This window comes from Euprymna scolopes, chromosome 8 (assembly GCF_053919585.1).
Source record: "Euprymna scolopes isolate OS-2025 chromosome 8, ASM5391958v1, whole genome shotgun sequence".
In the NCBI taxonomy this organism is placed as follows: Eukaryota; Metazoa; Mollusca; class Cephalopoda; order Sepiida; family Sepiolidae; genus Euprymna; species Euprymna scolopes.
Window position 1 is genome coordinate 151,213,688 of NC_136489.1, and position 24,229 is coordinate 151,237,916.

The 24,229-nt window shown below is 34.7% G+C and overlaps 1 protein-coding gene across 2 annotated transcripts in view; it reads right to left on the reverse strand.

Annotated features, from left to right (window-relative positions):
• LOC145283840 (hephaestin-like protein) overlaps positions 1-8,497 on the reverse strand; it is an 84,596-nt gene extending 76,099 nt beyond the window's left edge. Inside the window, exon 1 of one of the 2 annotated variants that reach the window (XM_080132948.1) lies at positions 8,138-8,496. In XM_080132948.1, coding sequence (XP_079989074.1) covers positions 8,138-8,289 — 152 coding nt within the window. In that variant the 5' untranslated portion in view covers positions 8,290-8,496. Of the gene's footprint in view, positions 1-8,137 lie in introns of both variants that reach the window. The other variant, XM_080132949.1, reaches the window with a different exon arrangement.
• Positions 8,498-24,229: the final 15,732 nt, after the last annotated feature.

Genomic DNA, 24,229 nt, shown 5'->3' on the forward strand with positions numbered 1-24,229 from the left:
ACTTTCCTTGCAGTAGTATTAAAATCTACTTAAAATCACCAAATCGTCTTCTAATTGCATAAAATTCTGACACAGACTTTACAAACTCTTAAAAGGCATTTTTTACGTTTTTAAACTAATGAGCAAGACTAAAAGCAATTCAAGGATAAATAATAGTTCTGTGTAGCAATCTCACTTTCACCTTTAGCATCGAGTGCGGAAACTATGATATGTCATGTGACCTCTTCTTCACACCAGTTCCGCAATAGTTCCAGTTCCGCAATAACTTCATGCAACTCACATAGGTTGTACAGAGACGATTTTGGCTGAATCATCATCACAGCATCAATTCCATTTACGCATTTACAAGTCTTTATCAGTAATGCTGTCTTTTAAACGTACTGATGTATTTCAGCAGTCCTTGATTTCTGGCCTCGGAAAATTTAGATCAGATAATATTTTTGGAGATGGTGCCATCAGAAAAAACGTAACCATTTTATGAAAAGAGTTGTGCTATATCAAGTTTGTGGGAGACACCGTGAACACAACTTAGCATATAAAAGAATATTGACAATATTAGGAGGAATTTTCAATAATGTTCAATTATGTTTATTTGCCAACATAATGTGTCGTACAAGATATCCCTAATTTTCGAGAGTAGCATCTCTTCTTCAATGTAGAAGATAAAAAGAAATGTATACGCCTGTTCAACGAGACTTTCTTTTGTCTGTTCTATTTTTTTTTATTTATTTCTTTATTTCCGAAAGTCAGTGTCACAGTCTAGCTGTCAAATCAATTTCCAGGATATGAGTTAAGTACTTATAAAATGGATATTAAAGACAAATAAAAGTAGTAATTATGTTATGTAGTTAATACATAACTAGTAGTAATTAGTAGTAATAATGTTATGTAGTTAATACATAACTAGTAGTAATTAGTAGTAATAATGTTATGTAGTTAATACATAACTAGTAGTAATTAGTAGTAATAATGTTATGTAGTTAATACATAACTAGTAGTAATTAGTAGTAATAATATTATGTAGTTAATACATAACTAGTAGTAATTAGTAGTAATAATGTTATGTAGTTAATACATAACTAGTAGTAATTAGTAGTAATAATGTTATGTAGTTAATACATAACTAGTAGTAATTAGTAGTAATAATGTTATGTAGTTAATACATAACTAGTAGTAATTAGTAGTAATAATGTTATGTAGTTAATACCAACTAGTAATTAGTAGTAATAATCTCTCTTCTCTTTTGCAAGCATCTGTCGTGACCGACAATGCGATAGAGGTCAGAACTATCGCATCTTAGATTGACATATTTTGAGTTTTTTTAGGTTTTCCGCCTCATCTCTCTCTTTACCGGCATAAACTTTAGCTCGCCAAGCACCCTGCGATCCTGGGATAGTGCTGTCCATTACTTACATTCCACACCAAAATCCCTGAGATCTTGCTTTAGCACATTCTTGAATCTGAGACGCGGATGACCAACAAGCCGAGTACCCTCTTTCAAAACACCATGTAATACATTGTGAGGTAGATGTTCACATGACATTCGGTTTACATGGCCTGCCCACCGAAGTCTCATAAACTTAAGTCTTAAGGAGAGTTTACCCGAACCTGTCCATCTGAAGAGCTCTTTGTTTTTGTCATTCTGTCCTCCCATGGCACACGATTGATCGGAGACATCTTGTACGGAAGGCACTAACCCTGGACTATTGAGGACGATAAGCAGACCACGTCTCAGCCCCATAGAGAAAGACACTGAACACACACGCTTTGTACACATGGACTCTCATCTAGATGGTCAGATGCTTGTTCTTCAAAACATGCTGCGTGAGCCTCCCAAATGTGGTAGAAGCCAGGCCAAGTCGCATGTTAAGTTTGGGATCAAGAGTAATGTTTTTGGCGATGGTCGCACCAAGGTATTTGAATTTATCCACATTCTCCAGGGTTGTATTATCTATTGTAAAATTAATATACGTTTTTTTTTAGTAATAAAAGTACTAAAAAAAAATGGATATTAAATATGAATAAAAGTAGTTTTTATTCAGAAGACGAATTTTCTTATTAAGAGGGGAAAAAAATAGCATAATTCTATAACGGCAATGTTTCTTCTCATTTAGCAAAGATACTCAACTAACTAAAACCACTATATATGATTTCCCCTCCTCTGTGCCTGAATCTAAATGCTGATTCCATGAATAAAGCTTCTTTCTTAGAACTGCCTACCTTTAAAACACTGTTAGGAATTATTGTAGCTTTTTTTTTAAATGTATATAAATGATTAATTTTTGTGTGTTATGTTTCTGACACAGACTTTACAAACTCTTAAAAGGCATTTTATACGTTTTTGAACCAATGAGCAAGGCTATAAGCAATTCAAGGATAAAGTGTGTGCTTAGGAGTGTTAATGTCTGCTGTATTAGTGTGGTGAATAGCCGTTTTGTATAAAGCGAATGGTCTAAGGGAGGTAACTCTACGTGTGCTTGGATTAGTTTCCATGCTAAAATGTACACGTTAACGTGATATTTTTTAAATTTTATTTCTACTTGATTTTTAAAATCAATAAATTTACAAATAAAAAAATTTACAATAAAATTATAAATTTACCAGCTTGGTGCATCTACCACTAGCCTCTCTCTCTCTTGGATAGTCCAAAAAGGAATTTTCAATCTGATAGGTCCAACTTTGTCAATTAAGCTCTAGCCCTTGCCCCAACGCCAACGTTGCACCTCTGTGCCTGTTTTACAAATATTTTAGTGGAATGTTCTCTGATGACCTCATTTCACTTGTGCCCCCTTGATGTACATATCCCTGACAAACCTGTTTCACAACAAAATCTCACCCCTTCACTATTGAGGCTTTTAAATTCCAGAAAGCTTTCTACTCTAATAGTTTTGTTCCTCGAACAGCTAGACTTTGGAATTCCCTTCTTGCTACCTGCTTCCCTGACTGTACTGATATGCAGAAGTTTAAATGTAACGTAAACAAACATCTTGTTAATTTTTCCTAGGCATGTTCCTAAATAGTAGCCCCTTTACGTCCAATTGGCGCTGACTGAGTTAAAAAAAAAAAAAAAAAGAAAAAAAAGATAAAAGTTTGGAGCACAGGGTGGAGTGGGTGTCGGTGTGATCACTAAAATTAAGAATTTTTGCCTTTATTAACCAAATTATCATTGCTAACTAAGAAGAGTCTATCAGACATGTATATGATGATGTATGAAAGTGAAAGCTGTCCAATGAAAGCTGAGGGCATATGTTGGAGAGAAAAAATACGAGAAGGCTTTGATGGATGTGCAATGCAAGTCTCAGATCTGATGAGTTAAGAGGAAGAATTTGAACAGTTTAGTTACAGAAGGCTTTGATGGTATGGCCACTTTGAAAGAATGGATATGAGTACTTTCGGGTTAACAGATGTAGAATAGTTAACGGGGTCAGTTGGGAGAGGAAGGTCAAGGAAAACATAGGAAGAAGTGATATGGATAGATTCGAGAGAAAGATAAATAAAAACCTGGCCAGAGATAGGTTAGGTTGGAAGTCAAGTCCTAACAACTATACAACAAATGCAAGCATGTGAAATGGACCGTAAACTGATGATGATTGTAAGAGGATCTTGTGGATAAATTTTATAATTTTTTATTCCATTTCTTAACTATTTTCATATTATACTTACCTCAATTCACAATTTATCCCATCACAAACATTGGAATAAGGACTCTAGACATAAGGTTTAGTATCATTTTATATTGATTTTAATCTTCATACTGAGGCTTGGTAGGGGATGCCCTTTTCTCTACCCTGCAACCTCTTTCCCACAGAATAGACGTAGCAAGCCTGTCATTGTTCTATCGTTATTTCCATGGCAGGTGCTCGTCTGAGCTCCATTCTCTGGTCCCCCCTCCCCAATCTTTCTCAAAAAACACCCGACTATTGCAATAATTTTCCCCACTCCCTATCTTTGCCTAAATCGAAACGTAGATACCATGAACAAAGCTTCTTTCTTAGAACTGCATGCCTGTGGAACTCTGTTCCACTTGCCTGTTTCCCTCCCGACTTCAACCTGGATGTCTTCAAGTCCAACACAAACAAATTCCTGATGAACCGCCCCCCCCTTAAGTAATGACACCTTACCAATTCTCCAATACTATTGCTACACTATCCCTTTGATTACTGTACACACAATAACCCTTATCCCTGAGTGGCCATTGGGCCTTGATAAGTGGTAAACTCCATGTAAAAAAAAAAAAAAAGGTGTTACAAAACTATTCTGTTTGTAGCTACTACTTTTCCCTCCAGCCTCCTTTCATTAACATTCTGTACCAACCGGAATGGCTTTTCTAATGGGCGGTTTCATCCCAAACATAGATCATTGCCAACCATTCAGAGTCGAAAGGAGTGAGGTGAAAAACAAAACGTTTTGTTGATTCTTACTTGATTGAGAAAGGACAAGCAGTTTGTGTGAAAGAAAACAGAGACGAATGCAACTTCAAATATGGAGAAAATGTACATGTGTGTGGATGGTAAAGTTATTGAGGTTGTTCAGCAATTTTGTTACCTTGGTGATATCATTGGAGCACAGGGTTGAGTGGGTGCCGGTGTGATCACTAAAATTAAGAATTTTTGCCTTTATTAACCAAATTATCATTGTTAACTAAGAAGAGTCTATCAGACATGTATATGATGATGTATTAAAGTGAAACCAATGAAAGCTGAGGGCATATGTTGGAGAGAAAAGATACGAGAAGGCTTTCATGGATGTGCAATGCAAGTCAAAAAAGTTTAGATTTGGATTGAATTGGATCCATAATTATTATACACCAATTAATTAAGAGTCTCTGAATTTTAACTTTTTCTTAAGACCCCATAATCCTTAAGTTTTAGATATTTTCTATAATCGAAAATCGTGTGATAGATTTTGATCCAAATTGGATGAAATATATATGTGTGGATGGTAAAGTTATTGAGGTTGTTCAGAAAGTTTGTTACCCTGGTGATATCATTGGAACACAGGGTGGAGTGGGTCCTAGTGTGATCACCTAGATTAGTTTGGAAGTCAGTTTCTAAAATCTGTCAATCAAAGTTTATCCATTCCATTCATCATTTTCAATCCACTCATTCTTCATCCATCTCATCCATCAATCCCAACTTTTGAGTTTTTGGCTTTTGACCTTGATAATATCTAGATTCCAGTGAATTATAAAGAAGATGACAGAATAACCAGTGAATTGTTAACAAGACAACATGGTAACCAGTGAACTGTTAAGAAGACGACGTAGTAACCAGTGAACTGTTAATAAGACGATGTGGTAACCAGTGAATTGTTAAGATGATGTGGTAACCAGTGAACTGTTAATAAGACGACGTGGTAACCAGTGAATTGTTAAGATGACGTGGTAACCAGTGAATTGTTAACAAGACGACGCGGTAACCAGTGAATTGTTAACAAGACGACGTAGTAACCAGTGAACTGTTAATAAGACGATGTGGTAACCAGTGAATTGTTAAGATGACGTGGTAACCAGTGAATTTTTAACAAGACGACGTGGTAACCAGTGAATTGTTAACAAGACGACGTGGTAACCAGTGAACTGTTAATAAGATGACGTGGTAACCAATGTACTGTTAATAAGACGATGTGGTAACCAATGAACTGTTAACAAGACGACATGGTAACCAACGAACTGTTAATAAGACGATGTTGTAACCAGTGAACTGTTAAGAAGACGACGTGGTAACCAGTGAACTGTTAAGAAGACGACGTGGTAACCAGTGAACTGTTAAGAAGACGACGTGGTAACCAGTGAACTGTTAAGAAGACGACGTGGTAACCAATGAACTGTTAATAAGACGACGTGGTAACCAGTGAACTGTTTAGAAGACGATGTTGTAACCAGTGAACTGTTAATAAGACGACGTGGTAACCAATGAACTGTTAATAAGACGACGTAGTAACCAGTGAACTGTTAATAAGATGACTTGGTAACCAGTGAACTGTTAAGAAGACGATGTGGTAATCAGTGAACTGTTAAGAAGACGACGTGGTAACCAGTGAACTGTTTAGAAGACGACGTGGTAACCAGTGAACTGTTAATAAGACGATGTGGTAACCAGTGAACTGTTAAGAAGACGACGTGGTAACCAGTGAACTGTTTAGAAGACGACGTGGTAACCAGTAAACTGTTTAGAAGACGACGTGGTAACCAGTGAACTGTTAATAAGACGACGTGGTAACCAGTGAACTGTTAATAAGACGACATGGTAACCAGTGAACTGTTAATAAGACGACGTGGTAACCAGTGAACTGTTAATAAGACGACGTGGTAACCAGTGAACTGTTAATAAGACGACGTGGTAACCAGTGAACTGTTAAGAAGATGACGTGGTAACCAGTGAATTGTTAATAAGACGGCATGGTAATCAATGAATTGTTAATAAGACAACATGGTAATCAATGAATTGTTAATAAGATGATGTGGTAACCAGTGAACTGTTAAGAAGACAACATGGTAACCAGTGAACTGTTAAGAAGACGACGTGGTAACCAGTGAACTGTTAAGAAGACGACGTGATAACCACTACACCACAAAACCTTAACGACACTTTTATATTGTATATAAAATTCTTCTGATTACATCTATAACGTTTCAATCTTTTATGTGCGTGGAAAAATCTTATGAATCAAAATTGCAAGAAGACTTTTTTCTAAAAGATCAAAATATATAAAAGATCAAAATATATAAAATAATATCTCAAATGAATCAGAAAAACATGAACAGAATTATCACTATTCCAAAAAAATTCATTAAATATTTGTGTGTAAATTTAAAAATTTGATTTTTCATATAGTATACCTGAAGCATCATGACAGAAATAGTAGTCATCGCAAGTGAACTTAGCTTTGCCTCAACATTTTATTGAGTTTCGCAGTTCTTTGCGTGACTAATATAAAAGAAAAACATATACAGAAGGAGCTTTCCTTACATAAACATTAAAAAAGCAAAGGAAAGAAAATGTCTTTATATTATCAAGAAGGCACCTACGTCTTAAACTGACCTTTTCAGTTGAAATTCTTGTGTTCCTCAGGAAAAAAAAACAAAGAAACCAAATAAAACGATGATTGAATCGGATAAGTTTATTTGTTTCGAACAAGATTTGACTTGGTTACGCACTTATGTGAAGATGATTAGAAAAATAAACAAGAAAGTCACATTAGTATTAGTCAGACGTTATTTTCACAACATTTCAAGTAAAGCAACCTTTGACCTTTTTTAGGTGCATCTTTTTTTAACATAGAATTAAATAAAAATATGGGAATCCATAGAATTTAGAACACAATAAAAATAATGCAGAAATGCCTACATATGAACTGAGCACCTTTGAAAAAACGTTTTTTTATTATTTCAATACGTTTGAATTTAATTACATTGTTTAATTTTTATATATAATAATAATAAGCAATAATACTACACATGTACATATGATTAGGTTTTAGTTCCCTAAATGCACACCAAAATTGTCCATATGGACTTGTGGCATAACAGTTACAGGCAATGATTAACAATCAGTTTAAAGTGACAGTCTTCACTAGGTCTAAGATTCAATCCTTACTACTACTAATAATACGAATAACATAAAATAATCAACACTTCTATCCGGTCAAGACTGACAGAAAAAGAACAATCTACCCCCGTGGATTAAATAAGCAATGTTTCTGCTTGCATTCACATATAAATTTCCAAGTTCATCTAGAAGTTTGTGAAGTTTAAAAATAAAAATAAGAGATTAAAATTACCAAAATGTTATGAAAATAACAACTAAAATGGCCAAAACGCTATGAAGGTAACAACCAAAATGGTTGGAACGCTATGAAAATAAAAACCAAAATGGCGAAAACGCTATGAAAATAACAACCTAAATGGCCAAAACGTTATGAAAATAACAACCTAAGTGGCCAAAACGCTATAAAAAAAAATAACAACCTCGAAAATAACAAAAATGGCCAAAACGCTCGAAAATAACAAAAATGGTCAAAACGCTATGAAGATAACAGCAAAAATGAGAATAGTAGCCGAAATAATCTAAACCCTCATCTAAAAAACAAAATCTGAAAGAAAAAAGTAAAATATTTAAAACAAAAAAATCCTTACTCTTTATCAGAAGTTGCCAGGTTTTTACCGGTTGGTGCATAATCCCAGATGACGTTTTCAGCTGTAATGTAATAATCAATAACTTCTGATGAAATTGAGGTTCGAATCAACCCCAGAATCCAAAGAAACAGCAAAGTTTGTGTGGAAGTCATGATTGGATGAAATAAAGGAAAATTGAAAACAATTTCTTTCCTTTTTTTTTTTTTTTTGTTAATCCAAATAAAAAGCAGACTTTATTTTCTCTGCTTTTGGTTAAAAAAATATTTTGATTAATCAGCACATCTCAATAGAATGTTATACTTGGTTATAATGTGTATTTGCTGTGTACGATCTGAAAAAAGTTGATTCAACGCAGAAGGAATTTTGAAGTTTCTTTAAATAGCTGTAAGCCCAATTGTCTCCTCCCTTAAATCTCACATGAACCAATGACAACGTTTCACAATTGTTATTGCATATTGTTTGTCGCCATGACAGTTACTGATAACATGAAATTATTTACATAGTTCTTTTAAAGTTAAAACCTTTTCTTTTTGTCACATAAAAAGCCAGCATAAATCTTTCCATTTGCTATTAACATTGTGCTGCAATTTTAATCCTTGCAATGATCTATGAGTGTAAAAAGTACATTTTTTCTTTCATTGCAATTTCACCGCAAACAAGGCACAGTGCCACTTTGATGTAGGGAGCTGCTATCTGGGGCATAATTTGCAGGGATACTATTTAGGGAGTTGAACAGCAAGATGTCTGTTCACATTACACCTGAACTTCTGCATGTCAGCACAGTCAGGGAAGCAGGAACCCAGAAGGGAATTACAAAGTCTAGCAGTCCTTAGGAAATAACTATTAGAGTAGGAGTTTTTCTTACATCTAGAGATTTCTACTGTGTAGGGGTGGGATTTTGCTGCTTGTCGGGTATGTACAACAAGGGGGGTACAAGGGCTTGTAGTACATTGGAACACCTACCATTAAAATACTTGTAGAACAGGCAGAGGGATGCAATGAATATTGATCTTGAATCACTACCAATCACTCTTCCAGCTGAACAGTGTGCAAATGAGACCATTGAATGGTTCAAAACTGCAATTGAAGCACATGTTCCCACATGGAAATTCTATAGCAAGCCCCACTCTTCCCAATGGTTTACCTCTGCTTGGGCAGCTGCCATTGCTCAAAGGCAGCATGCGTTCCGCAGATTCAACCAACATAGGTCCAGTTCAAACAGACAGAAGTATATAGAAGCCAGAAATAATTGTAAGCTAAGACAGATTACATTGAAACCACCAGAAAACGCATCGAAACACAGAAATTAGGAACCCGTGATTTTTGGAAAATTTACAACAGTGTAGTAAATAATAGGCAGTCAACGATACCCCCACTATCAAACAATCATGAGGTTGCTTGCACGGCAACTGACAAGGCTAATCTGCTTGCCAGTCGGTTTGCCTCAAACTCCACATTGGACCCGACACACCACTCCCTCCCCGACATTCCTTTGCAGACAGACGCCACACTAGACGATTTGAAAATCACCCCTTCGCAGGTGCATGGTATCATAAAAAATCTAGACACCTCAAAAGCATGTGGACCCGATCTCATTCCAGCTGTGCTATTAAAAAATCCTCTGCTGAGGTTGCTCCAGTTCTCTCCAAACTTTACAATAAATGCCTTAACGAATCTTGCTAGAAAACCGCTTCTGTGGTACCAGTCTTCAAGAATTCTGGTGAAAGAACTGATCCACTAAATTATCGCCCCATTAGCCTCCTCCCACTTTTCGCCAAAATATTTGAGTCCTTAGTTAATCAAACCCTAGTCCAACACCTAACAGCTGCTAAACTCCTGACCGACAAACAATATGGATTCAGGAAAGCCTGTTCAACAGCAGATATCTGAACTGTAGTCTCTGAACGTATATACTGCTCACTGGACAAAACAGGGGAGGGTAGAGTGGTAGCCCTTGATATATCTAAGGCTTTTGACAGGGTATGGCACGATGGTCTTCTAAGGAAAATTAGATCATATGGTATCACTGGAAGAATACATAATGTAATTAAATCCTTCTTAAGTAAGAAAAAAATCCATGTTGTCCTCGACAGTCGTACATCCAAATAATATGATATAAACGCGGGAGTACCCCAGGGTTCTATCCTTGGACTTTTATTATTCCTGATATTCATAAATGACCTCCCTGATAAAATTGTTTCGGAGATGGGTATATTTGCCGATGCCTAACAGGCATGAGGGGAGAACAAATGAACACATATCTAAGGAAATGGCAGAAACACTAGAGGATGACCTCCAATCTGTAGTGAAATAGGGACAAAAATGGATGGTCACATTCAATGCTGATAAGACCATAAAATAAATACAAAATTGATACCTTGAAAAATTGGAAAATTTTCATGTCCTCAAAGGTGAAAGAATGTGGTGATTCTGGAATCATTCATCTGTTATTTTTAATGTTTCCTATCGAATCGAAAGCTTTTAATGCTATTCTTTGGTATTTTTTGATGATTTTCTTTGATTTAGACATAAAATAAATACAAAATTAATACCTTGAAAAATTGGAAAATTTTCATGTCCTCAAAGGTGAAAGAATGTGGTGATTCTGGAATCATTCATCTGTTATTTTTAATGTTTCCTATCTAATCGAAAGCTTTTAATGCTATTCTTTGGTATTTTTTGATGATTTTCTTTGATTTAGACATAAAATAAATACAAAATTAATACCTTGAAAAATTGGAAAATTTTCATGTCCTCAAAGGTGAAAGAATGTGGTGATTCTGGAATCATTCATCTGTTATTTTTAATGTTTCCTATCTAATCGAAAGCTTTTAATGCTATTCTTTGGTATTTTTTGATGATTTTCTTTGATTTAGACATAAAATAAATACAAAATTAATACCTTGAAAAATTGGAAAATTTTCATGTCCTCAAAGGTGAAAGAATGTGGTGATTCTGGAATCATTCATCTGTTATTTTTAATGTTTCCTATCTAATCGAAAGCTTTTAATGCTATTCTTTGGTATTTTTTGATGATTTTCTTTGATTTAGACATAAAATAAATACAAAATTAATACCTTGAAAAATTGGAAAATTTTCATGTCCTCAAAGGTGAAAGAATGTGGTGATTCTGGAATCATTCATCTGTTATTTTTAATGTTTCCTATCTAATCGAAAGCTTTTAATGCTATTCTTTGGTATTTTTTGATGATTTTCTTTGATTAAGACATAAAATAAATACAAAATTAATACCTTGAAAAATTGGAAAATTTTCATGTCCTCAAAGGTGAAAGAATGTGGTGATTCTGGAATCATTCATCTGTTATTTTTAATGTTTCCTATCTAATCGAAAGCTTTTAATGCTATTCTTTGGTATTTTTTGATGATTTTCTTTGATTTAGACATAAAATAAATACAAAATTAATACCTTGAAAAATTGGAAAATTTTCATGTCCTCAAAGGTGAAAGAATGTGGTGATTCTGGAATCATTCATCTGTTATTTTTAATGTTTCCTATCTAATCGAAAGCTTTTAATGCTATTCTTTGGTATTTTTAGATGATTTTCTTTGATTTAGACATAAAATAAATACAAAATTAATACCTTGAAAAATTGGAAAATTTTCATGTCCTCAAAGGTGAAAGAATGTGGTGATTCTGGATTTCCAATTCCAAACAAGAGGGGATGTACGTATAGATAGGTGAGAATCCTATAGACCAAGCCTTCTCAGATTGTATTCAATTGAAAAATTTCTAAGTCCAAACAAGAGGGGATATACGTATAGATAGGTGAGAATCCTATAGACTAAGCCTTCTCAGATTGTATTCAATTGAAAAATTTCTAAGTCCAAACAAGAGGGGATGTACGTATAGATAGGTGAGAATCATATAGACCAAGCCTTCTCAGATTGTATTCAATTGCAAACTTTCTAAGTCCAAACAAGAGGGGATGTACGTATAGATAGGTGAGAATCCTATAGACCAAGCCTTCTCAACGTGTATTATATTGAAAAATTTCTAAGTCCAAACAAGAGGGGATGTACGTATAGATAGGTGAGAATCCTATAGACCAAGCCTTCTCAGATTGTATTCAATTAAAAAATTTCTAAGTCCAAACAAGAGGGGATGTACGTATAGATAGGTGAGAATCCTATAGACCAAGCCTTCTCAGATTGTATTCAATTGAAAAATTTCTAAGTCCAAACAACAAGGGATGTAGGTATAGATAGGTGAGAATCCTATAGACCAAGCCTTCTCAACGTGTATTGAATTGAAAAATTTCTAAGTCCAAACAAGAGGGGATGTACGTATAGATAGGTGAGAATCCTATAGACCAAGCCTTCTCAACGTGTATTCAATTGAAAAATTCTAAGTCCAAACAAGAGGGGATGTAGCTATAGATAGGTGAGAATCCTATAGACCAAGCCTTCTCAACGTGTATTCAATTGAAAAATTTCTAAGTCCAAACAAGAGGGGATGTAGGTATAGATAGGTGAGAATCCTATAGACCAAGCCTTCTCAGATTGTATTCAATTGATGAATTCTAAGTCCAAACAAGAGGGGATGTAGGTATAGATAGGTGAGAATCCTATAGACCAAGCCTTCTCAACGTGTATTCAATTGAAAAATTCTAAGTCCAAACAAGAGGGGATGTAGGTATAGATAGGTGACAATCCTATAGACCAAGCCTTCTCAACGTGTATTCAATTGAAAAATTTCTAAGTCCAAACAAGAGGGGATGTACGTATAGATAGGTGAGAATCCTATAGACCAAGCCTTCTCAGATTGTATTCAATTGAAAAATTTCTAAGTCCAAACAAGAGGGGATGTACGTATAGATAGGTGAGAATCCTATAGACCAAGCCTTCTCAGATTGTATTCAATTAAAAAATTTCTAAGTCCAAACAACAGGGGATGTAGGTATAGATAGGTGAGAATCCTATAGACCAAGCCTTCTCAACGTGTATTCAATTGAAAAAATTCTAAGTCCAAACAAGAGGGGATGTACGTATAGATAGGTGAGAATCCTATAGACCAAGCCTTCTCAGATTGTATTCAATTGAAACAGTTCTAAGTCCAAACAAGAGGGGATGTAGGTATAGATAGGTGAGAATCCTATAGACCAAGCCTTCTCAATGTGTATTGAATTGAAAAATTTCTAAGTCCAAACAAGAGGGGATGTAGGTATAGATAGGTGAGAATCCTATAGACCAAGCCTTCTCAGATTGTATTCAATTGATGAATTCTAAGTCCAAACAAGAGGGGATGTAGGTATAGATAGGTGAGAATCCTATAGACTAAGCCTTCTCGGATTGTATTCAATTGAAAACTTTTTAAGTCCAAACAAGAGGGGATGTAGGTATAGATAGGTGACAATCCCATAGACCAAGCCTTCTCGGATTGTATTCAATTGAAAAAATTCTAAGTCCAAACAAGAGGGGATGTAGGTATAGATAGGTGAGAATCCTATAGACCAAGCCTTCTCAGATTGTATTCAATTGCAAACTTTCTAAGTCCAAACAAGAGGGGATGTAGGTATAGATAGGTGACAATCCTATAGACCAAGCCTTCTGTGATTGTATTCAATTGAAAAAATTCTAAGTCCAAACAAGAGGGGATGTAGGTATAGATAGGTGACAATCCTATAGACCAAGCCTTCTCAGATTGTATTCAATTGAAAAATTCCAAGTCCAAACAAGAGGGGATGTAGGTATAGATAGGTGACAATCCTATAGACCAATCCTTCTCAACGTGTATTCAATTGAAAAATTCTAAGTCCAAACAAGAGGGGATGTAGGTATAGATAGGTGAGAATCCTACAGACCAAGCCTTCTCAGATTGTATTCAATTGCAAACTTTCTAAGTCCAAACAAGAGGGGATGTAGGTATAGATAGGTGACAATCCTATAGACCAAGCCTTCTCGGATTGTATTCAATTGAAAAATTTCTAAGTCCAAACAAGAGGGGATGTAGGTATAGATAGGTGAGAATCCTATAGACCAAGCCTTCTCAACGTGTATTCAATTGAAAAATTCTAAGTCCAAACAAGAGGGGATGTAGGTATAGATAGGTGACAATCCTATAGACCAAGCCTTCTCAGATTGTATTCAATTGAAAACTTTCTAAGTCCAAACAAGAGGGGATGTAGGTATAGATAGGTGAGAATCCTATAGACCAAGCCTTCTCAGATTGTATTCAATTGAAAACTTTCTAAGTCCAAACAAGAGGGGATGTAGGTATAGATAGGTGACAATCCTATAGACCAAGCCTTCTCGGATTGTATTCAATTGAAAAAATTCTAAGTCCAAACAAGAGGGGATGTAGGTATAGATAGGTGACAATCCTATAGACCAAGCCGTCTCAACGTGTATTCAATTGAAAAAATTCTAAGTCCAAACAAGAGGGGATGTAGGTATAGATAGATGAGAATCCTATAGACCAAGCCTTCTCAACGTGTATTGAATTGAAACATTTCTAAGTCCAAACAAGAGGGGATGTAGGTATAGATAGGTGAGAATCCTATAGACCAAGCCTTCTCAGATTGTATTCAATTGAAAAATTCCAAGTCCAAACAAGAGGGGATGTAGGTATGGATAGGTGACAATCCTATAGACCAAGCCGTCTCAACGTGTATTCAGTTGAAAAAATTCTAAGTCCAAACAAGAGGGGATGTAGGTATAGATAGGTGACAATCCTATAGACCAAGCCTTCTCAACGTGTATTCAATTTAAAAAATTCTAAGTCCAAACAAGAGGGGATGTAGGTATAGATAGGTGACAATCCTATAGACCAAGCCTTCTCAACGTGTATTGAATTGAAAAATTTCTAAGTCCAAACAAGAGGGGATGTAGGTATAGATAGGTGAGAATCCTATAGACCAAGCCTTCTCAACGTGTATTCAATTGAAAAAATTCTAAGTCCAAACAAGAGGGGATGTAGGTATAGATAGATGAGAATCCTATAGACCAAGCCATCTCAACGTGTATTGAATTGAAAAATTTCTAAGTCCAAACAAGAGGGGATGTAGGTATAGATAGGTGAGAATCCTATGGACCAAGCCTTCTCAGATTCTATTCAATTGAAAAATTCCAAGTCCAAACAACAGGGGATGTAGGTATAGATAGGTGACAATCCTATAGACCAAGCCTTCTCGGATTGTATTCAATTGTCAAATTTCTAAGTCCAAACAAGAGGGGATGTACGTATAGATAGGTGACAATCCTATAGACCAAGCCTTCTCGGATTGTATTCAATTGAAAAAATTCTAAGTCCAAACAAGAGGGGATGTAGGTATAGATAGATGAGAATCCTATAGACCAAGCCTTCTCAACGTGTATTGAATTGAAAACTTTCTAAGTCCAAACAAGAGGGGATGTAGGTATAGATAGGTGAGAATCCTATAGACCAAGCCTTCTCAACGTGTATTCAATTGAAAAATTCTAAGTCCAAACAAGAGGGGATGTAGGTATAGATAGGTGACAATCCTATAGACCAAGCCTTCTCAACGTGTATTCAATTGAAAAATTCTAAGTCCAAACAAGAGGGGATGTAGGTATAGATAGGTGAGAATCCTATAGACCAAGCCTTCTCAGATTGTATTCAATTGAAAACTTTCTAAGTCCAAACAAGAGGGGATGTAGGTATAGATAGGTGACAATCCTATAGACCAAGCCTTCTCGGATTGTATTCAATTGAAAAAATTCTAAGTCCAAACAAGAGGGGATGTAGGTATAGATAGGTGACAATCCTATAGACCAAGCCGTCTCAACGTGTATTCAATTGAAAAAATTCTAAGTCCAAACAAGAGGGGATGTAGGTATAGATAGATGAGAATCCTATAGACCAAGCCTTCTCAACGTGTATTGAATTGAAACATTTCTAAGTCCAAACAAGAGGGGATGTAGGTATAGATAGGTGAGAATCCTATAGACCAAGCCTTCTCAGATTGTATTCAATTGAAAAATTCCAAGTCCAAACAAGAGGGGATGTAGGTATGGATAGGTGACAATCCTATAGACCAAGCCGTCTCAATGTGTATTCAGTTGAAAAAATTCTAAGTCCAAACAAGAGGGGATGTAGGTATAGATAGATGAGAATCCTATAGACCAAGCCTTCTCAACGTGTATTGAATTGAAAAATTTCTTAGTCCAAACAAGAGGGGATGTAGGTATAGATAGGTGACAATCCTATAGACCAAGCCTTCTCAACGTGTATTGAATTGAAAAATTTCTAAGTCCAAACAAGAGGGGATGTAGGTATAGATAGGTGACAATCCTATAGACCAAGCCGTCTCAACGTGTATTCAATTGAAAAAATTCTAAGTCCAAACAAGAGGGGATGTAGGTATAGATAGATGAGAATCCTATAGACCAAGCCTTCTCAACGTGTATTGAATTGAAAAATTTCTAACTCCAAACAAGAGGGGATGTACGTATAGATAGGTGAGAATCCTATAGACCAAGCCTTCTCAGATTGTATTCAATGGAAAAATTCCAAGTCCAAACAAGAGGGGATGTAGGTATAGACAGGTGACAATCCTATAGACCAAGCCTTCTCAACGTCTTTTCAATTGGAAAAATTCTAAGTCCAAACAAGAGGGGATGTAGGTATAGATAGATGAGAATCCTATAGACCAAGCCTTCTCAACGTGTATTGAATTGAAAAATTTCTAAGTCCAAACAAGAGGGGATGTAGGTATAGATAGGTGACAATCCTATAGACCAAGCCTTCTCAACGTGTATTGAATTGAAAAATTTCTAAGTCCAAACAAGAGGGGATGTAGGTATAGATAGGTGAGAATCCTATAGACCAAGCCTTCTCAACGTGTATTCAATTGAAAAAATTCTAAGTCCAAACAAGAGGGGATGTAGGTATAGATAGATGAGAATCCTATAGACCAAGCCATCTCAACGTGTATTGAATTGAAAAATTTCTAAGTCCAAACAAGAGTGGATGTAGGTATAGATAGGTGAGAATCCTATGGACCAAGCCTTCTCAGATTCTATTCAATTGAAAAATTCCAAGTCAAAACAACAGGGGATGTAGGTAAAGATAGGTGACAATCCTATAGGCCAAGCCTTCTCGGATTGTATTCAATTGTCAAATTTCTAAGTCCAAACAAGAGGGGATGTACGTATAGATAGGTGACAATCCTATAGACCAAGCCTTCTCGGATTGTATTCAATTAAAAAAATTCTAAGTCCAAACAAGGGGGGATGTAGGTATAGATAGATGAGAATCCTATAGACCAAGCCTTCTCAACGTGTATTGAATTGAAAACTTTCTAAGTCCAAACAAGAGGGGATGTAGGTATAGATAGGTGAGAATCCTATAGACCAAGCCTTCTCAGATTGTATTCAATTGAAAAATTCCAAGTCCAAACAAGAGGGGATGTAGGTATAGATAGGTGACAATCCTATAGACCAAGCCTTCTCAACGTGTATTCAATTGAAAAAATTCTAAGTCCTAACAAGAGGGGATGTAGGTATAGATAGATGAGAATCCTATAGACCAAGCCTTCTCAACGTGTATTGAATTGAAAAATTTCTAAGTCCAAACAAGAGGGGATGTAGGTATAGATAGGTGACAATCCTATAGACCAAGCCTTCTCAACGTGTATTGAATTGAAAAATTTCTAAGTCCAAACAAGAGGGGATGTAGGTATAGATAGGTGAGAATCCTCTAGACCAAGCCTTCTCAACGTGTATTCAATTGAAAAAATTCTAAGTCCAAACAAGAGGGGATGTAGGTATAGATAGATGAGAATCCTATAGACCAAGCCTTCTCAACGTGTATTGAATTGAAAAATTTTTAAGTCCAAACAAGAGGGGATGTAGGTATAGATAGGTGAGAATCCTATAGACCAAGCCTTCTCAGATTCTATTCAATTGAAAAATTCCAAGTCCAAACAAGAGGGGATGTAGGTATAGATAGGTGAGAATCCTATAGACCAAGCCTTCTCAGATTGTATTCAATTGAAAAATTCCAAGTCCAAACAAGAGGGGATGTAGGTATAGATAGGTGACAATCCTATAGACCAAGCCTTCTCAACGTGTATTCAATTGAAAAATTCTAAGTCCAAACAAGAGGGGATGTAGGTATAGATAGGTGAGAATCCTATAGACCAAGCCGTCTCAACGTGTATTCAATTGAAAAAATTCTAAGTCCAAACAGGAGGGGATGTAGGTATAGATAGATGAGAATCCTATAGACCAAGCCTTCTCAACGTGTATTGAGTTGAAAAATTTCTAAGTCCAAACAAGAGGGGATGTACGTATAGATAGGTGAGAATCCTATAGACCAAGCCTTCTCAGATTGTATTCAATTGAAAAATTCCAAGTCCAAACAAGAGGGGATGTAGGTATAGATAGGTGAGAATCCTATAGACCAAGCCTTCTCAACGTGTATTCAATTGAAAAAATTCTAAGTCCAAACAAGAGGGGATGTAGGTATAGATAGGTGAGAATCTTATAGACCAAGCCGTCTTAACGTGTATTGAATTGAAAAATTTCTAAGTCCAAACAAGAGGGGATGTAGGTATAGATAGATGAGAATCCTATAGGCCAAGCCTTCTCGACGTGTATTGAATTGAAAAATTTCTAAGTCCAAACAAGAGGGGATGTAGGTATAGATAGGTGAGAATCCTATAGACCAAGCCTTCTCAGATTGTATTCAATTGAAAAATTCCAAGTCCAAACAACAGGGGATGTAGGTATAGATAGGTGACAATCCTATAGACCAAGCCTTCTCAACGTGTATTCAATTTAAAAAATTCTAAGTCCAAACAAGAGGGGATGTTGGTATAGATAGATGAGAATCCTATAGACCAAGCCTTCTCGGATTGTATTCAATTGAAAAGATTCTAAGTCCAAACAAGAGGGGATGTAGGTATAGATAGGTGACAATCCTATAGACCAAGCCGTCTCAACGTGTATTCAATTCAAAAAATTCTAAGTCCAAACAAGAGGGGATGTAGGTATAGATAGATGAGAATCCTATAGACCAAGCCTTCTCAACGTGTATTGAATTGAAAAATTTCTAAGTCAAAACAAGAGGGGATGTAGGTATAGATAGGTGAGAATCCTATAGACCAAGCCTTCTCAGATTGTATTCAATTGAAAAATTCCAAGTCCAAACAAGAGGGGATGTAGGTATAGATAGGTGACAATCCTATAGACCAAGCATTCTCAACGTGTATTCAATTGAAAAAATTCTAAGTCCAATTAAGAGGGGATGTAGGTATAGATAGATGAGAATCCTATAGACCAAGCCTTCTCAACGTGTATTGAATTGAAAAATTTCTAAGTCCAAACAAGAGGGGATGTAGGTATAGATAGGTGAGAATCCTATAGACCAAGCCATCTCAGATTGTATTCAATTGAAAAAATTGTAAGTCCAAACAAGAGGGTATGTAGATATTGATAGGTGAGAATCCTATAGACCAAGCCTTCTCAACGTGCATTCAATTGAAAAATTTCTAAGTCCAAACAAGAGGGGATGTAGGTATAGATAGATGAGAATCCTATAGACCAAGCCTTCTCGACGTGTATTGAATTGAAAAATTTCTTAGTCCAAACAAGAGGGGATGTACGTATAGATAGGTGAGAATCCTATAGACCAAGCCTTCTCGGATTGTATTCAATTGAAAAATTTTTAAGTCCAAACAAGAGGGGATGTAGGTATAGATAGGTGACAATCCTATAGACCAAGCCTTCTCGGATTGTATTCAATTGAAAAAATTCTAAGTCCAAACAAGAGGGGATGTAGGTATAGATAGGTGAGAATCCTATAGACCAAGCCATCTCAGATTGTATTCAATTGAAAAAATTGTAAGTCCAAACAAGAGGGTATGTAGATATTGATAGGTGAGAATCCTATAGACCAAGCCTTCTCAACGTGCATTCAATTGAAAAAATTCTAAGTCCAAACAAGAGGGGATGTAGGTATAGATAGATGAGAATCCTATAGACCAAGCCTTCTCAACGTGTATTGAATTGAAAAATTTCTAAGTCAAAACAAGAGGGGATGTAGGTATAGATAGGTGAGAATCCTATAGACCAAGCCTTCTCGGATTGTATTCAATTGAAAAAATTCTAAGTCCAAACAAGAGGGGATGTAGGTATAGATAGGTGACAATCCTATAGACCAAGCCTTCTCATCGTGTATTCAATTGAAAAATTCTAAGTCCAAACAAGAGGGGATGTAGGTATAGATAGGTGACAATCCTAAAGACCAAGCCGTCTCCACGTGTATTCAATTGAAAAAATTCTAAGTCCAAACAAGAGGGGATGTAGGTATAGATAGATGAGAATCCTATAGACCAAGCCTTCTCGGATTGTATTCAATTGAAAAAATTCTAAGTCCAAACAAGAGGGGATGTACGTATAGATAGGTGAGAATCCTATAGACCAAGCCTTCTCAGATTGTATTCAATTGCAAACTTTCTAAGTCCAAACAAGAGGGGATGTAGGTATAGATAGGTGAGAATCCTATAGACCAAGCCTTCTCGGATTGTATTCAATTGAAAAATTTCTAAGTCCAAACAAGAGGGGATGTAGGTATAGATAGGTGAGAATCCTATAGACTAAGCCTTCTCGGATTGTATTCAATTGAAAACTTTCTAAGTCCAAACAAGAGGGGATGTAGGTATAGATAGATGAGAATCCTATAGACCAAGCCTTCTCGGATTGTATTCAATTGAAAAATTTCTAAGTCCAAACAAGAGGGGATGTAGGTATAGATAGATGAGAATCCTATAGACCAAGCCTTCTGTGATTGTATTCAATGTAAAAATTCTAAGTCCAAACAAGAGGGGATGTAGGTATTGATAGGTGAGAATCCTATAGAACAAGCCTTCTCAACGTGTATTCAATTGAAAAATTCTAAGTCCAAACAAGAGGGGATGTAGGTATATGTAGATGAGAATCCTACAGAACAAGGCAAGTCAACGTGTATTCAATTGAAAATTTCTAAGTCCAAACAGGGGTGGACGTAGGTATAGGTAGATGAGGAGCTACTTGACCAACACATGTCAAGTAGTATTCAATTGAAATTTCTAAGTTCAAAACAGTGTAAGTAAGTGTCTGGAAGTGCCCGATCGACGCCTACTGCCATGTTGGGTGCATATAGGCGTAGCAAAATGCCTTCTAATCTGCTAGGCACATCGGGACTTAGTTTTTTTTCTGTCCTTTCTCTGCACCGTGTAGGTTGGCGTCTGGATGTGCCTCATCGACGCCTACTGTTACCTGGGATAGCAAGACGGGGAATAGGGATAAAGAATAAGAAAAGGGAGATAGACAGATCTAGATAAATACAGAGGTATAAAGAGAGACAGGCAAGGGAGATAAATTTCATGATTCAACTTATATGCTAATAAGAAATAGTTGGTGTATCAGGAACACAAGCATTGTTTTTACTGGTTAATTTTACATCAGAATACACTTGTAGATTTTATGTAGCTTTTTTTCTATAGGGAACATGCAAATAGCACACATAACATCTAGACATATAAATATATACATAAAACAATTATAGTTATGAGATATATCTGAACTAATCCAAAAAGACAATAATGATGAATATCATCACTTACCTTGGAAAATTATCCAGGCTGTATGCCTACTCACATTCCATCAAACACCAGGAAATCATGAGCCATTGCTTGGTTGATTTTTTTGATTTTTTTTGATTTTTATTTTTTTCATACACATTTGTAATTGTGTCTTGCTTTATCAAGTATTTTTGTAGTTAATCTGTGGTGTTGGGAGAGCTGTTAACATGAATCAATTTTGCTTAACATTTTTTATTATGTATATTTTTTTCAGTTTACAGAGTCATTGCAGTACCAAGTCTGACACTGTAATTGCTTGAAAAGTATTGCATTGGGAAGGATTCTTTTTTCTTTCTTTTTTTTTTTTTTTTTTTGAGGTGTGCAGGAATTTCAGTAGGGGAACTTTCTACTGATTTCAGATTCCAAGACAGCAAAGTTGTATTTTATTGTTTGTGCATTCTTTTATCAAGTTTTTACAGATGTTTTTGTGTTATGAAAGTGAAAATGAATGAGTTGCAAAGACATTTAGATTTTTGCATTCTTTTTTTAATTCTTTACCTTTTTTGTTTTAATGTCCCAAGAGTGAACCAAGACGGATGAGTCTTATTCAGCAGAGTGGAAAAAAAACAGGTTACCTTTGGTTGTCCTCATTGGATTTGTCCATAGTATAATGTGTCCAAGTTATTGCCCTAATAAAGTGAGAACCATACCCCAAAACTAATGCAGAACTCTACTTACGTATTGCACAGCTACAAGAGTCTAAGATAAGTGCCATATAAGTTTGCACAAGTCACTATATAGCTCTATTTATTAACTCATATGAACTTAAATTGCTGAACATGTCTCAAAAATTTTCTACGGAGCTCTACTTAGAAATGAGCACTCTCAAAGACAATTTATCTAACATAATTTAGAAATATGTTTTATACAGTTACCATAGAGCTCTCAAATATATTAGGCACTCAAATAAGAAACTTGTTTTAAATACTTGTCATATATTAAACACTTACAGTATATCTATACTTACATATTGACATTTAGGTTTTCAAAACATACTGCAGAGCTCTCCATGTTTTCTGAATTTTATTCTTTCGTCTATTAATGTATTGAGCACTCTTAAGTATATTCGTGTAGCTGAATTGCCATACATGTTTTTGAAAGTCTATATTTAGCTCTACTAATGTATTGAACTCTGTCAAAATAAATTTATGCAGTTGAAATGCCATATCTGTTTCTCAAATGTTTTATTTAGCTCTACTAATATATTGAGCACTCTGGAAGTAGATTTGTCTAAAATAATTGCCAAAATGTTTCCAACTCTTACTACAAAGCTCTATAAATGCATTGAGCACTCTTAAAGTAAAATCGTCTTGTATAATTAAACAAAGCAATTTTTAAATTTACTACACAGCTATATAAAACTATGGAGCACATGCAAGAATCATTGGTAAATATATAAATCACATAATTATTAGAAGTTATTTTTTAAATTGAAATACATATATATATATATATATAATCTATATATATATATATATATATTCAAGGGAGACAATTTGTATATAGATCACATAATTATTAGAAGTTTTTTTTATTGAAATAAATAAATATATATATATATATATATATATATATATTCAAGGGAGACAATTTGATATAGATCATATAATAATTAGAAGTTATTTTTATTAATTGAAGTAAATATATATATATATATATATTTATTTCAATTCAATCAATGAGACATAGAGCAATAAAGTCATGTTATTTAGATTTTTACTTAATAATAACACTTTAAAATAGTGCTCAAAACTAGACAGAGCTGATATTATAAAACGTTTATTTTATTACAGGATAAGTAAACATTAAGATTAAACTAGAGTTATATAAGAGTGCTCAATTAGACATAGAGCAATAAAGACATTTTATTTAGATTTGTATTTAATAATTACACTTTAAATAGTGCTAAAAAAAGGGAGACAATTTGTATATAGATCACATAATTATTAGAAGTTATTTTTTTAATTGAAATATATATATATATATATATATATTTATATATATATATATATATATATATATATATATATATATATATATATAACAGGGGGACCATTTGTAAATAGATCACATAATTATTAGACCTTATTTTTTTATTGAAATAAATATATATATATATATATATATATATATATATATTCAAGGGAGACAATTTTAATATTGATCACATAATTATTAGAAGTTATTTTTTTTTAATAAATATATATATATATATATATATAAATATATATATTTTATATATATATAATCAATATATGTTCAAGGGAGACAAGTGTTATATAGATGACAATTATTAGAAGTTATTCTTTTTATTGAAATATATATATATATATATATATATATATATATATATTGACATTTTAGATTTTTCATTGAGAATCATAACATTTAGAATAAAATTATTAAAATTTATATTACATTATGTCATATTCACACAAGAATACCAAAAAAATTGTGGTTATCTAAATTGACGTATGCATTTTTT